Raw genomic sequence first — 15,047 nt, 5'->3', positions numbered from 1 at the left:
TGTGGCTTTTTGAATGAAATGACTCACAGTTTGTGAGCAATACAGCGTCTATAGATTGAACATAAAAATAATTTATAAGGGGAGATTGAGTGTGAATTAATCAGATAAACTAGACATGCCCCACAGCGGGTCTAAAGTTAGCCAGAATTTGTTGCCAGAGGATGTGGTTAGTGCAGTTAGTATAGCTGGGTTCAAAAAAGGTTTGGATAAGTTCTTGGAGAAGTCCATTAACTGCTATTAATCAAGTTTACTTAGGGAATAGCCACTGCTATTACTAGCATCAGTAGCATGGGATCTTCTTGGTGTTTGGGTACTTGCCAGGTTCTTGTGGCCTGGTTTGGCCTCTGTTGGAAACAGGATGCTGGGCTTGATGGACCCTTGGTCTGACTCAGCAAGGCAATTTCTTATGTTCTTATGTTAGATAAGCTTATCCAGCTAACATCTCGTGTAAGTCAGATGGATAAAGTGTTAACAGGCTAATTTATGTAACCGGCTATAATTTAAATATTGGGGCCTACGTGTTTAATTGTATAAAATGGGTAGGGAAAGTATGTGTTTTCTTGCATTACTAATATACGTCTGTACTGAAATATTCATATATATTTTTGAGGCAAAAATACAAAGTATTTTATAAATTGTGCGGCTCCTGCCACAGAGTTTATAAAATAAAGAATATATCTCAATGGGCCCACTCAGCATGCACAAATCGTACACCACAAAAAGTTTTGAAAGTTGGGATCTGTATTTAGTGTGCATGTATACCATTAAGTTGAGTTTTGCTACGCTGATGGATGGAAAGCACTATGAAATAGTACTAGGTAGCTTTTCAAGGCTAAAGGAAAGAAATTGCTGAAAACCTAGCAGTAGCTCTGCACTTCTCTGACTTGACCTGTTGATGCTCCTCTCTATTCCAGTCCAGTGTTACAGGCCAATATCTGATACACAGGCTTAATAACATGTCCTGAGAAAGGATGCAGTAAACTGGAGCTCCATATTTTAACCCAAACTTTGCAAAGATATTCTTCACTAAATAATGCAGTCACTATAATACCAGGTAGTGTGTCTAAAGCAGCCTGATATGATATTCTGAACAGTTTTTAAAGACAATTACTTTTCAGCCTCTGTACAATTCTATATCTCCTATCGATGGCCAAATTTCATTCTGCCATAAAAAGAAAGGCCCTTACCTGGACAGAAAGTCATGGAGATGGCTTTTGCTAGAGTGGTCCTATTTTAATAAGCTATGCCACAGGTCACATTTAATTAAACAGAGAATGGAGAAGATAGGAGCCAGAAGAAGGGAGGGTCAAGGGTCTGCAGACTATCACCAGGCTGTGGTGGCTTTTGGAGGGAAATCACAATTGCTTCGGCATTTCAAAATGTCAGCAAGAAAGAGATCAAGGGCCCACTGACCATTCTCTCAGCTACCTGTTCAATGTGAAACTTGGTTCAATTTCTAAAACAGAATTCTTTGCACACAAAAAAAAAAAAAAGTAGTCTCTCAAACTCTCTCCCCTTACTCCCAGTAAGGGCTGCACTGGTCATGGTAAAAATGAGATTTTGCTCCATGGGTTGGGGAGAGGCCACTGCTTCTTTACCCAACCAGTATTCACCAGATACATTGTGTTTGTCAGACAAAACATTTACCTCCTCCAAAAGCATCTTCTAAGTGAAAGTCATCACCTGAAAGATTAAAAAAAAAATGTTAAATGTTACTGTGCCTATTCTCAATAAAATCAGATTTTTTTTTTTTGACAGATACCATTAGAATTGTAAAAATGTTAACCTTTTCAAAGACATCCTAGAGGACAAATTGTTACCCAGACAGGTTACAGTGCTTTCTCTGAAATGCATTGCCTTCTGAGTTCCCAACGCACTTAACATAGCAACATAGTAAATGACAGCAGATAAAGATCAAACGGTCCATCCAGTCTGCCCAGCAACTTGCTCCATGCAGGTTACCCCCATGCCTTCAGTCAAGGTTCTGAAGAGTCCTAACCTCTTTAGCCTCTCTTCATAGGGGAATTGTTCCATCCTGTTTTTCATCTTGGTCACCCTTCTCTGTACCTTTTCTAATTCTGCTATATCTTTCTTGAGATGTGATGGCCAGAACTGCACACAGTAATCAAGGTGAGGTCGCACCATGGAGCGATACAGAGGCATTATGATATTCTCTGTTTTATTCTCCATTCCTTTCCTAATAATCCCTAGCATTCTATTTGCTTTCTTGGCTGCTGCTGCACATTGAGCAGAAGATTTCAATGTATTTTCAACGATGACACCTAGATCCTTTTCCTGAGTGGTGATTCCTAATGTGGAGCTTTGCACTGTGTAGCTATAATTTGGGTTAATCTTCCTTAAATGCATCACTTTGCACTTATCCACATTAAATTTAATTTGCCATTTGCATGCCCAGTCTCCCAGTTTTGCAGTGTCCTCTTGCATTTTCTCACAATCCTCTTGTGATTTGACAACTCTGAATAATTTTGTGTCATCAGCAAATTTGATCACCTCACTTGTTCCCATTTCCAGGTCATTTATAAATATATTATAAAGCATCGGTCCCAGAACAGATCCCTGGAGGACTCCACTATTCACCTTTTTCCATTGGGAAAATATATAATTTAGCCCTATTCTGTTTTCTATCTTTGAACCAGTTGACAATCCACAATAGGACACTGCTACCTATCCCACGACTTTCTAATTTCCTAAGAAGTCTCTCATGAGGGACTTTTGTCAAATGCTTTCTGGAAATCCAGATATACTATAGCAACTGGTTCACCTTTATCGTCGTTTATTTACGCCTTCAAAAAAATGTAGCAAATTTGTGATGCAAGACTGCCCTTGGCTAAATCCATGTTGGCTTTCTCCCATTAAACCATGCTTATCTATATGTTCAGCAATTTTGATCTTAATGATAGTTTCTACCATTTTTCTTAAGTTTTTTAAATATCAGGCTCTTAAGCCTTTATATACTCAAGAAGTCTATGTTTGGTCAGAAACAACTACTTAAAGTTTACTAATTGAGCTTCTTAAATTAGTCTAAATGCCAGCAAATTTGGGCTGTGACCCAGCAGATCTGGGCTATTAATTTGGTTTCATACTCTCAAATCAAAAGTTATGAATAAGCTTTGAGGTAAAGCCCTCTCTCACTGTATCTGAAAATACCTAACCTGAAATACCCAACCTGTGATTCAGGACCTTCAGCATGGCTCCTTTCCAGCAATAAATTTTTAAAATGGCAAATCATTTCACAAAGATGAAATTTTAATTACAGCTCTACAAGGTGAAAAATGTGCTCCCTGCATGTGGGTGCATGTGGTACCTTTTTATTCTAATTAGAGAACTTTCTTATGAGATCATTTTCTTTAATTTTTATTTACATGGACACAAACTTTATAATGTATTTCAGTTTATTACTAGCAGAGTAAACACTTAAAAGTTTACTTTATCAGATATAGGGGTAGATTTTTAAAAAGGAGCGCACGCAAGTGGTTCCCAGCGCACACACATGGACGTGCCCATTTTATAATATGAGCGTAACGTTATAAAATCAGAAAGCCGTGTGAACACGCAGGTGCGGGTGGCGCGCAGGGGTGGAGGGGGCGAATTTTTGCTAACTATGCGCGGTGACACAATCAAGCCTCCCCCAGTTCCTTACCCCCTACACCCTTCCTAACTTTTTTTTTTTTTTGATTACTTACTGCTCCCCTGGAGCAGAAGTAGTTTGCGAGCACTGGCTGACTGTCTTGGCTTTCTTAGCCAGAGCCAGTTCCCAGGCAGGAACTACTGGAATTAGCCAGTCATCCACTTCCCATTGCATAAACCAATTTCCTCCAAACTCTTCTCTGAAAAATGAATGGTCCTATTTCATTTCTGAAGAGAAAGGAACAGAAAGAGCAAACTATGAGGGACTACTGTGACACAGCTGGGTTTCCCTCTGCTCTGGGGGGAGCATGGATTCCACACATACAAGGGCGGATTTTCAAAGGGTTACGCGCGTAACCCCGAAAACCCGCTCATGCACACGCCAAGCTTATTTTGCATAGGCCCGGCGACGCGCGTATGTCCCAGGGCTTGAAAAAAATAGGCAGGGAGTGGGTGGGCCAAAGGCGGGACCAAGGCCTCCGGCACAGTGGTCATGCCGGGGGCACGCGCGCTGGTACTCGGCCGGCGCGCGCAACCTACGCCTGCCCAAAGGCAGGCGTAACTTCAAAGGTTGGGTTGGGGGGGGGGTTTAGATAGGGCTGGGGACTGAGGGGACATGGAAAGCCATCAGGGCTCCCCCTAGGGCTCGGCACGCGCAAGGTGCACAAGTGTGCACCCCCTTGTGCGCGCCGAACCCGGATTTTATAACAAAATCGGGCGTAGGTTTAAAAATATGGCCCATAGCCTTTAGACGACCAACTGAGTCCAAAAGGAGATACAGCAGCAAGAAAAAGCAAAATTGCTTACCTTGTAATAGGTGTTATCCCAGGACAGCAGGATGTAGTCCTCACATATGGGTGACGTCATGAACGGAGCCCTAGTGCGGGAAAACTTTCTGTCAAAGTTTCTAGAAACTTTTGACTGGCCTCGAGAGGCCACTGAGCATGCCCAGCATGCTATGATATTCTCTGCCACAGGTGTCTCTCTTCAGTCTCGTATGTAGCAAAAAGCGTTAGCAAAAATAAAACAATAAAGGTCTAAGGCCCAACTCCGCGGGGTGGCGGGTGGGTTCTGTGAGGACTACATCCTGCTGTCCTGGGATAACACCTATTACAAGGTAAGCAATTTTGCTTTATCCCAGGACAAGCAGGATGCTAGTCCTCACATATGGGTGATTAGCAAGCTAACGGCTGAGTCAGTGAGTAAAGAAGCAACAGGTAATTATTGTTGAACTGAGGCAGCCGTAAATCACAGCAGGTTGGATGTAGAAGGAGTTGGGTTTATACTGGAAACAAGTTCTTTAAGACAGATTGTCCATAGGCTGAATCTTGTCGTCCTTCTTTGTCCAAACAGTAATGAGCTGCAAAAGTGTGAAGAGAACTCCATGTTGCTGCTTTACAAATGTCTAGAATTGGCACTGAACGATAATGTGCTACTGAGGTTGACATTGCCCTGACTGCATGTGCCGTTACTCGCCCTTGGAGAGGAAGGCCTGCTTGTTCATAACAAAACTGTATGCAATCTGCTAGCCAGTTTGATAAAGTCTGTTTACCCACAGCTTTACCTGGTTCGTTTGGATCATAAGATACAAATAGTTGTTTAGATTTCCTATAGACTGCTGTGCGATTTATATAGAAAGACAATGCACGCTTGCAGTCTAAGGTGTGCAAAGCTCTTTCGCCTTGATGAGAATGAGGCCTTGGAAAGAATGTGGGTAGAATTATGGATTGATTCAAGTGGAATTCCGTCACTACCTTGGGAAGGAATTTTGGATGCGTGCGGAGAACCACTCTGTCATGTAGAAATCTAGTGTAAGGTTCATATGTGACTAGTGCTTGTAATTCACTTACTCTTCTAGCTGATGTAATGGCTATGAGGAAGATAGTTTTCCATGTGAGAAATTTCGGATCACAAGAATCTATGGGTTCAAAGGGAGAACACATGAGTCTTGTTAAAACCAAGTTTAGGTCCCATGTCGTGACTGGAGGCCGAATTGGTGGTTTAAGTTGAGTTAAACCTCTCATGAACCGAGTGATAAGAGGTTGTGCAGAGATTGATGTATCTCCTATTCTGTTATGATAAGCAGAGATTGCACTTAGGTGAACTCTTACAGATGAAGTCTGGAGACCAGATTCTGAAAGATGGTATAAATAATCTAGAAGAGTAGTAGTGGGGGAGGTGAAAGGATCAGTACTCTTTTGCCTACACCAGAGGGTGAATCTTTTCCACTTGGAAGCATAATTCTTTCTTGTGGAAGGTTTACGTGAAGCTATAAGCACTTGAGATATATTGGATGAAAGATTGAGTGGTTGTAAGATCAAGCTTTCAACATCCAGGCTGTCTGTGATAGGGATTGAAGGTTGGGATGGCGCAACCGACCCTGATCCTGAGTTATGAGATTGGGAGCTACTCCTAGACGAATGGTATCCCTGACTAAGAGGTCTAGCAGTGTGGGAAACCAGACTTGTCGAGGCCAATACGGGGCTATGCGTATCATGGACCCCTTGTCCTGTTGTAGCTTCACTAGAGTTTTGGTTATGAGTGGTATCGGAGGATACGCGTATAACAGGCCTGAATTCCAAGGGTGAGCAAAGGCATCCTTGGCAGGTTGGTTCTTCTGTTGGTGTATGAAGCAGAAGTTCTGTACTTTATGATTCAGATGCGTTGCAAAGAGGTCTACTGTTGGTTGACCCCAGCATTGGAAAATGCTGGATGCTATTGCAGGATTTAGTGACCACTCGTGTGGGTGGAATTGACGACCGAGTCTGTCCGCTACTATGTTGTGAATTCCTGCTAGGTATGTGGCCTTGAGAAACATTGAGTGATTCAGGGCCCAGCCCCAAATCTGTGCAGCTTCTTGACAAAGGAGGTACGAGCCTGTACCTCCTTGTTTGTTGATGTACCACATGGCTACTGTGTTGTCCGTTTGGATTAGAACAGTCTTGTGTGAGAGGCAGTCCTTGAACGCATATCGTATAGCTCGAAGTTCCAAGAAATTGATTTGAAATGTTGCTTCGAGTTTTGTCCAAGTTCCTTGGGTTTGGAGGTTGTCTATGTGAGCTCCCCATCCCAAGGTGGATGCATCTGTAGTTAAAGTTATTTGTGGGACTGGTTGCTGGAAGGGTAGCCCCTTGCACAAATTGTCCATTTCCCCCCACCATAGTAGAGAGGAATGAAGCTGGTGGGTGACTTGAATTGGATAATGTAATGGTTGTATGGCTTGGATCCATTGAGATCGTAGAGTCCATTGGGATATTCACATGGCAAGCCTTGCCATAGGCGTGACATGTACTGTGGAGGCCATGTGGCCTAGTAAGGTCAGAAATTGTAGAGCTGTTGCTTGTTTTTTGACCTGCATGGAAGTTGCCAGAAGGGAAAGTGTTTCTGCTCGATCCTTGGGGAGAAAAGCTCGAGAGTGTGGTGTTTAACTCTGCTCCTATGAATTGAAGTAGTTGAGATGGAGTGAGATGGGATTTTTGATAATTGATTAGAAATCCCATGGAGTGAAGCAGAGCAATTGTCTGGTTGAGAGAAGTTAGAGCTCCTTGTTGAGATTGGCTTCTTATGAGCCAGTCGTCTAGATATAGAAAAACATGAACATGTTGTTTGTGCAAATGTGCAGCTACAACTGCTAGGCATTTTGTGAACACTCTTGGAGCAGAGGTTAGTCCAAAAGGTAGAAACTTGTATTGGTAAATGTTGATGGCCTACCATGAAGCGCAGGTATTTGCGGTGAGGTGGAAAGATTGGAATGTGAGCATAAGCATCTTGAAGGTCCAGAGAACATAGCCAGTCGCCTCTTTGAAGGAGTGGAAGTATGGTTCCTAGAGAAATCATTCTGAACTTTTCTTTTCTTAGAAATTTGTTGAGATTTCTGAGGTCTAGAATTGGACGAAGGCCACCGGTTTTCTTTGGAATGAGGAAATATTGGGAATAGAATCCTTTGCCCCTCTGAGAGCGAGGTACAAGTTGTATAGCTCTTGCTTTCAGAAGGGTGGATAATTCTATTTGTAGAGTGAGAAGTTGAGAATCTGTTTGATTTAAGAATCTTGGAGGGTTTTGAGGAGGAAGTGATAGGAAGTTCAGTTTGTACCCTCGAGATATTACAGAGAGTACCCACTGATCTGATGTGATTGTTTGCCAATTTTCCTGAAAAGATTTTACTCTTCCTCCTACTGGGAGATTTGGTGACTTGGCTTGCTCTCTGGATTGAGTTTCAAAAACCTGTAGCCGGTCCTGTTTGAGGAGGAGGCTGTGGCCTGGTTGTTCTAGGCTGTCTGGCCTGTGAGCGTGGTTGAGGCCTTGTAGATCTTCCCCTAGAAGACTGAGGGTAATATCTTCTTGGTCTGTAATATGGACGCCTAGTATCCCTTCGAGGGAATTGTCGAGGAGGTTGAGATACAGGGTCCTGTGTTGTTTGAGACAACTGTTTAAGGGTTTCAGAATGGTCCTTTAGCTGCTGGACTGCTTCCTGGACCTTGTCTCCAAACAAATTGTCCCCTTGGCATGGTAAATCTACTAGTTTATCTTGTACCTCAGACCTGAGGTCTATGGCTTTTAGCCATGCCCATCTTCTTGCAGTGATTGCAGTAGCTGCTGCCCTAGAAGATGTCTCGAAGCTGTCATACACCGCCCTCACCTCATGTTTCCCAGCCTCCAATCCCTTGGAGATAATGGATTGTGATTGCTCTTGTAATTGGGAAGGGAAAGAGGTAATAAGCTCTTCCATTTGCTTCCACATATTTCTTTGATGTTGTGTAATATATAATTGATACGCAGAAATTCTGGAATTGAGCATTGCACTCTGATACATTTTGCGGCCTAAGGCGTCCAGAAAACGATGATCTTTGCCTGGAGGGTTGGAGGAGTGTGGACGGATTCTCTTGGATTTTTTCTGGGCAGATTCTATCACAACAGACTGATGTGGTAGTTGCTATTTTTGGTAACCTGGAACTGGTTGTACCAAATAGGTAGAATCGATTCTTTTGTTGACTGCAGACACTGAAGATGGATGTTCCCATATCCTATTTTGAACTTCAAGTAGGACTTCATGTATTGGAACAGCTAAGACTTGCTTAGGTGGATCCACGAACTTTAATACCTCTAGTGTCTGTTGTCTTGTGTCTTGTTCAGTGGAAAACTTAAATGGAATGGAATCTGCCATGTCCTGAATGAAAGATGAAAAAGAAAGATCTTCAGGGGGAGATCTTTTCCTGGGATCAGGTGGAGATGGGTCTGAGAGAAAAGATTCCGATGAATCAGAGTCCCATGAATCATCTGGATCCTGTGTGTAGGGGGATGTTACAGATGGATGAGGATGATGAAGGCCTGAAGGGCCTGGCTGAGAGTCATCGATGGTAAAAACTTCTTGAGGTGTTTGTGGAAGAGTATCGATAACTTTTTGGTATCTTTCTAAAAGTTGTCGATACATTTCAATATTTTCCTTTCCTTGATTAGAAGGCCTCGATGTCATCGAGGGTAGCGGTGTCGAGGACGTCGACGGCCCAGTCATCGAGATCGGCATCGATGAAATAGGTGGTAGTTGGGCGTAGATAGACGTCGATGTCGTCATGATTCTCGGTCCTCGAGAAGTCGTAGACTCCATTGATGGAATCGGCATCGGTGATCCCACCGGCATCGGTATGTTTACCGGCATCAATGCTGGACGCATCGGTATCGGTGGTATTGCTGGAATATTCTGTTCCTTCAACGCTTGAATCACTGCTTGTCTGATTAATTCAGATAGCTCTGGCTGTACAGCTGCCGGTGGTAAGGCAGGTGTAAGCGGTGGTGGTGGCTGCGGTAGTATTTCCTGAGAAGGAACCAGCGGCATCGATGGAGTGGACCCAGGCGGTGATGCTGCCGGCGTATCCTGTATATGTGGCCGCTTTGGTCTCGATTCCTCTGGGGATGTCGAGGTCGATGGTTCCGGGTGTCGATGTCGATGCCTGTGCTTTTTGGAATGATCTGCCGATTTTGTCGACGCCACAGACGACGGCGGGGACGGTTGATCACCGGAGCCTTGCGGTCGAGATTTTTTAACTATAAGGCGTTTAGTCGTTCCGGCCGGAGACGACTTCGAGGATTTTGACGGTGAAGGGATTAATTGTAAATGGAATAGGTGTTCCATTTTTTCTTGCCGAGTCCTTCGAGTTTTAGCAGTCATTTCCGCACATTTATCACAGGCAGTTATGTCATGGTTTTTACCCAGACGAACTACACACTCTAAATGTGGATCGGTAATCGACATCGTTTTATTACAGACGGTACATTTTTTTAACCCGGTTGCCATTTTTAGCTGACAGCTGTCGAGCTAAGTGGGAATTCGTGAGAGAAAAAAGTTTTCAAAACTTTTCAAAAGTACTCACCAGCCGGTGGAACAATTCTGAGAGAGAGAATATCACCTGAAGTAATATATATCTTTAATTAAATGACTATATAGTCACTTGAAAAACCGAAACGGCTCCTGTCCCGCGATGCTAATGGCAGCGCGGAAAAAAGAAGACTGAAGAGAGACACCTGTGGCAGAGAATATCATAGCATGCTGGGCATGCTCAGTGGCCTCTCGAGGCCAGTCAAAAGTTTCTAGAAACTTTGACAGAAAGTTTTCCCGCACTAAGGCTCCGTTCATGACGTTACCCATATGTGAGGACTAGCATCCTGCTTGTCCTGGGATAAAAAAAAGATTCCACTCCATGGTTGTCCAGAAGGCTAGTAGGATTATCAAGGACGACCTAGCCAAATTTCCCCCAAGTTCTACCATGATGAGAAGGCACTTTTCATAAGCACTTTAAAACTAATTTCAGAACAAAATTGTTTTTGTGCTGGGGCAGGCAGTTACATTTTACTGACTAATCCCAACCCTCCATTAAAATTTGTATGCCAATCACAGGAATGGGAGCTCTAGATCACCTGCTATCACCATAAAACAAAACACCTGTTCAATAAGAAATGCAACAGCTGACAGTGCATTGGAGACATTTAGGGGTTCATTTTGTAACTGCCAGCATTGGTGCAAAGCCCATGGGGAAATTTTTCCTCGCAGCCTTTCTACCGGTTTTCAAAGTAAAAAAAAAAAAGTGTATGCATCCTTTTGCTCTCAAAATTATTCCAGGAACACTATTCACACACATTTACACCTGCTAAGCTGTGCAGGTAGTTTTGAGGAAAAAAAAATGCATATTTTTGAAGATTCAAAAATATGCATTTTAGCCGCCCCACTCCTCCTGGGAATGCCTCCGTTCACTGCAGATAAACCTGTTAAAGAATAAGATCCATGTCCAAATGCCAAGATCCTGAATTTAAGAACATTGCCCACAGTCTGACATTCCCACAGCAAGACTTGTTCTAGATAGTCAGCTCCGATCTACCTTTTTTTTTTTTTTTTACAGCTCAAATAAGACACTTAGTCTAGTAAGAGAAAAAAAAAAAAAAGCTTACCTGCATTTGGTTTCTTAGTTGGAATAGGTCTCTTTGTAGTAGTAGCTGTTGCGATAAGAAAAACAAAAATTGTAAATGCATAAAAATATTTGAAAAAGGATTCCATCACCTTCTGTAGAACTGGCATTTTATAGCCCCTGCTTTTAATACAGATATATATATATATATATATATATATATATATATATATATTTTATTTTTTTTTAACCCTCCAAAAAGCTATATTCTCCATCTCTACTGATAGTTTTCCATGGTTACTGAGCAACTGTATTAAAAATAACTTACCTATATTAAATTTCCTGGTACTAGAAAAAAATCTTGTGTCATAAGTTCACCCATAAAGAATATGAGTGAGTATGAGCACTTAGTTTAAGTTTTGCACTCACCAGCAAGCTTTTAATATTTGCTGCATTAACAAATCAAAATAAAAAAATATTTTCTTCTAGTTCTAATGTATTTTCATACTTTACTGATGCCTTGCTTAATAGATTTAATATATAAAATTCAATTAAATGAGGCCAGGAGGGTAGCCATCGTGGGTTCCAGCGGCCTGACCTCCCATGGTGCACCAGCAGGGGCCTTCCTACAGGCAGCAAGGGATGGCAAGTGCCCCAAACCCCCCCCCCCCTCAAAAAATGTCTTGCCACCTCTTCGCAACCCTAGCCTCATCTGGCATCTCTAAGCCAGTCAGGCTGCAGCTTCAGATATGGGTTCCTCCTCACTCCTTTGGCCTGCACAGTTAAAACCTCCATTTGTTTGAATCACGGTGATCTGTATCTGTTGAGCTCTGCGTGGTCCAACAGTCAGCTTTTGAAACTATACGGGACCCACATGGTACAAAGAGCTGATGTTTGAGCTGCGCAGGGCTCCTATAGATACAGAGCCCTGCAGTTTTAAAACAGCAGATGTTTCGACTGCACGGGCCACAGAAGAGAGGAAGTACCCTTGCCCAAATCACCTGCCTGTCGGCTTTCCGGATCCCCCAGCAGCCACAGAAGCTCAAACTCTCCCTCCTTCCATCACTGACCGCTCCCGCTGAAGCACAAACAGCCCCAGCCGCCTAGCCACCTTGACGAAATCTCCTGTTTCAAACTTTTTTTTTTTTTAACTTACTCAAAAAAAAAGATAGAGATGGATATATATATATATATATATATATATATATATATATATATATTTCTCTTCAAACATCGAGACATATAGACATGCCACTGAAGGTACTAGAGGGGAACCCATAGGGATTCCTTGTTTTTGTTTATAAAGCTTACCCTGGAAAAAGAAATAGAAATGCGTGATGACTATCTCAGCCAGTCGCATAGTAAAAGCCTTCCTCCGTTGAGAAAAATCCAGTGCACCCAACATCTGATAAACAATATCATGAACCCTTGACTGAGGGATATTGGTGTACCATGCTGCAATATCAGTTACCAACCACCAAGATGACTCAACTAGAGAAATGGAATTCAATTGATTGATAAAGTCCAAAGAGTCTTGTACCTTTGAGGTAATCTTCTGTACCAAAGGTTGGAGCAGTCTTTCAATGTATTTGGCTAATGGCTCAAAAACAGATCTGATACCAGAAACGATATGTCTCCCTGGAGGATCTCTCGTTGATTTATGTATTTTTGGGATAAAGCATATACAGGGTGTAGAAAAAGACAAATTCAAAAACCTAAACTCTTTCGCTGTGAAAAAATTATCGCGAAGTCCCTCTTCCAAGATGTCTAATCTGCATCTGTAAATTACATCCAGGATCCTCAAAATGTCTTTCATATCCTCTAATTGTCAATAAGCTTCCCTCTCATATTGTGTCTTATCCATTAGAACTACAGCTCTGTCCTTATCAGCAGGTTTAGCTATAATAGATTCATCATTCCTTAAATACCCTATGGACTGTGCTTCATTCCAAGTTAGGTTATATTTAAGGTGTTCCCTCTGTAATTCAAGTTGGGCCAAATCTTGCAAAACTAAAGATTCAAAGGCCAACACTAGGAGGGGGGGGGGGGGGGGGGCGGCTAGGGATTCAATCAGCATCCAACCCATAGACCTGGTGTCTTGATCCTTATTAGAAGGACCAAAATGATCAATTAAATGGATTTAAAAAAAAATAAATTTTAGGCAAACTCGGAGTATAAAAAGGATCATATTTGCTGGTGGGCATAGAGGATAACCCTTTATTCAACACAGAAATGTCATTAGTTGACAAATCTTTCATTGACAAATTAGCCACAGTACCTTTTTACTTATTGTCTCTCCTTGACCATTAGTGCAGTATAACTCATTTATGAAAGTTGTACAGTTCTAGATATACCGGGATCCTTTTTCGGCGATGATTAAACTCCTCTCTAGAATTTCTACCACGATTTTGAATTATAAACCCTCTCACCTCCCTTTACCAAATCACCTTCACTTCTACTACTATTTTCATGAATATTAAACAATCCTTTCCTACAAGTATCTCGCTGAAACGTGTCGTATTTTTCTTCATCAGATGACGAGAAATCCCCCTTCAATCTATATTGCCCCTTCCTATTTTTCTGCATCCATGGAGATATGTAGCCAACACTGTAATCTTTTTCGTTTCTATAAAGTTTATTAAGTTTAGTCTTCTTAGTCTCAATCCTAAATGTGTCAAGCTGCTTCTGACATTCTGATAACTGGGCTTCAAATACTTCCTTTGGAAAAGCTGATTGTAATGCTAGCGAATCCTTCTCAATCTTAATCTCTTCCATATGAACTTTATATTAGGGTAATAGCTGCTTATTGGATACAATTATTGGAATTGATATATATTCCATTTGATATTGGGAATATACTAATTTATTAACATACACTATTTTAAATGGAGGGGATCTTTTTAGAATGGGGTGTTTTAAGGTGTGAATTATGACTGGAAGTGTGAATTTCTATAGTATATAGTAGTTGTGGGTTTGTTAAAGGGTAAGCATATTTGTGGACACTGCAATATTGACAATTTGTTTTACATGTGGTATATATAAGGATTGGTTTTTAAAAGTTTTGTATTATTACTTTGTAATTTTTGTTTGAAATAAACATTGTATTTATCTGGGGACTGATTTGTGACCTCTGTTTATGCTGGGTGGCAAATATACATTTAGTCAGCTAATTTCTGAGTTTGGCTAAATGGTTTTGAATATGGACCTTGCAGTATTTTAAACCTGTGTGACTGCTACTGCATAGTTTATAAAATACGGCCATAACTTTAGACGTGCTGCCTTGTTTGTGCTGACTTAGGGGCACTATTCAAAATTATAGTCAGAGGTGAATTTTAAAACCAGCGCGCAGGCGCACATATATGTGCGTACGCCAGCTAAGGCAAAAGGAAGCGGCCATTTTATAGCATATGTGCATATTTATCTGCACGTTATAAAATAGGCTGAATGCGCGTACATGGGCACAAAAATGCCACCTCTAGCGTATAAGTGGGAAAATTTTATAAGGGGCAAGTGCCATTTTTCAAAACAGACTACTATGCATATCCAACCAAATCTACTCCACACACTCACAGCTGCTATGTAGTGGGCAGAAATGTGTGTTTTTTCAAAAACACTTATATTTGAATTGTCACACGTATGCATACAAGTCCAAACCCTCCCCCAATTCCACCTCCACTCAGTCCAGGTAAACTTAAGTGCAAACAGGACACACGCATGCCAGCTGACCCATATATCTGGCAGGCAGATTATTAAAAAGCCCATTCCTGCATGTAAACCCTGATTTACCCATGGAAATGCTTCTGAAAAGGAAAATTAGTTCTTACCCGATAATTTTCGTTCCTTTAGTACCACAGATCAGTCCAGACTCCTGGGTTTTGCCTCCCCCTCCAGCAGATAGAGACAGAGAAGTTTTAACAGACTCAGTCCTATACCCCTGAGGTGCCACCTAGAGTCTGTCAGTATTACACTGCTCCCAAGCAGAGAAAAATGTAAACTAGTATA

At 41.8% G+C, this 15,047-nt stretch overlaps 1 protein-coding gene across 6 annotated transcripts in view; it reads right to left on the bottom strand.

Moving 5' to 3' along the window:
• The window catches only part of LOC115092617 (CD99 antigen-like), a 160,535-nt gene that overhangs the window by 78,976 nt on the left and 66,512 nt on the right, over positions 1 to 15,047 (bottom strand). For all 6 annotated transcript variants that reach the window (XM_029603676.1, XM_029603674.1, XM_029603672.1 and 3 more), the window contains exons 3-4: positions 11,089 to 11,133; positions 1,648 to 1,683 (exon numbers count right to left, since the gene is read on the bottom strand). In XM_029603676.1, coding sequence (XP_029459536.1) covers positions 1,648 to 1,683; positions 11,089 to 11,133 — 81 coding nt within the window. The remainder of the gene's footprint in view (positions 1 to 1,647; positions 1,684 to 11,088; positions 11,134 to 15,047) is intronic.

The sequence above is a fragment of the Rhinatrema bivittatum genome, chromosome 5 (genome assembly GCF_901001135.1).
Source record: "Rhinatrema bivittatum chromosome 5, aRhiBiv1.1, whole genome shotgun sequence".
Classification (NCBI taxonomy): Eukaryota; Metazoa; Chordata; class Amphibia; order Gymnophiona; family Rhinatrematidae; genus Rhinatrema; species Rhinatrema bivittatum.
This window is presented reverse-complemented; position numbering and strand designations above follow the sequence as displayed.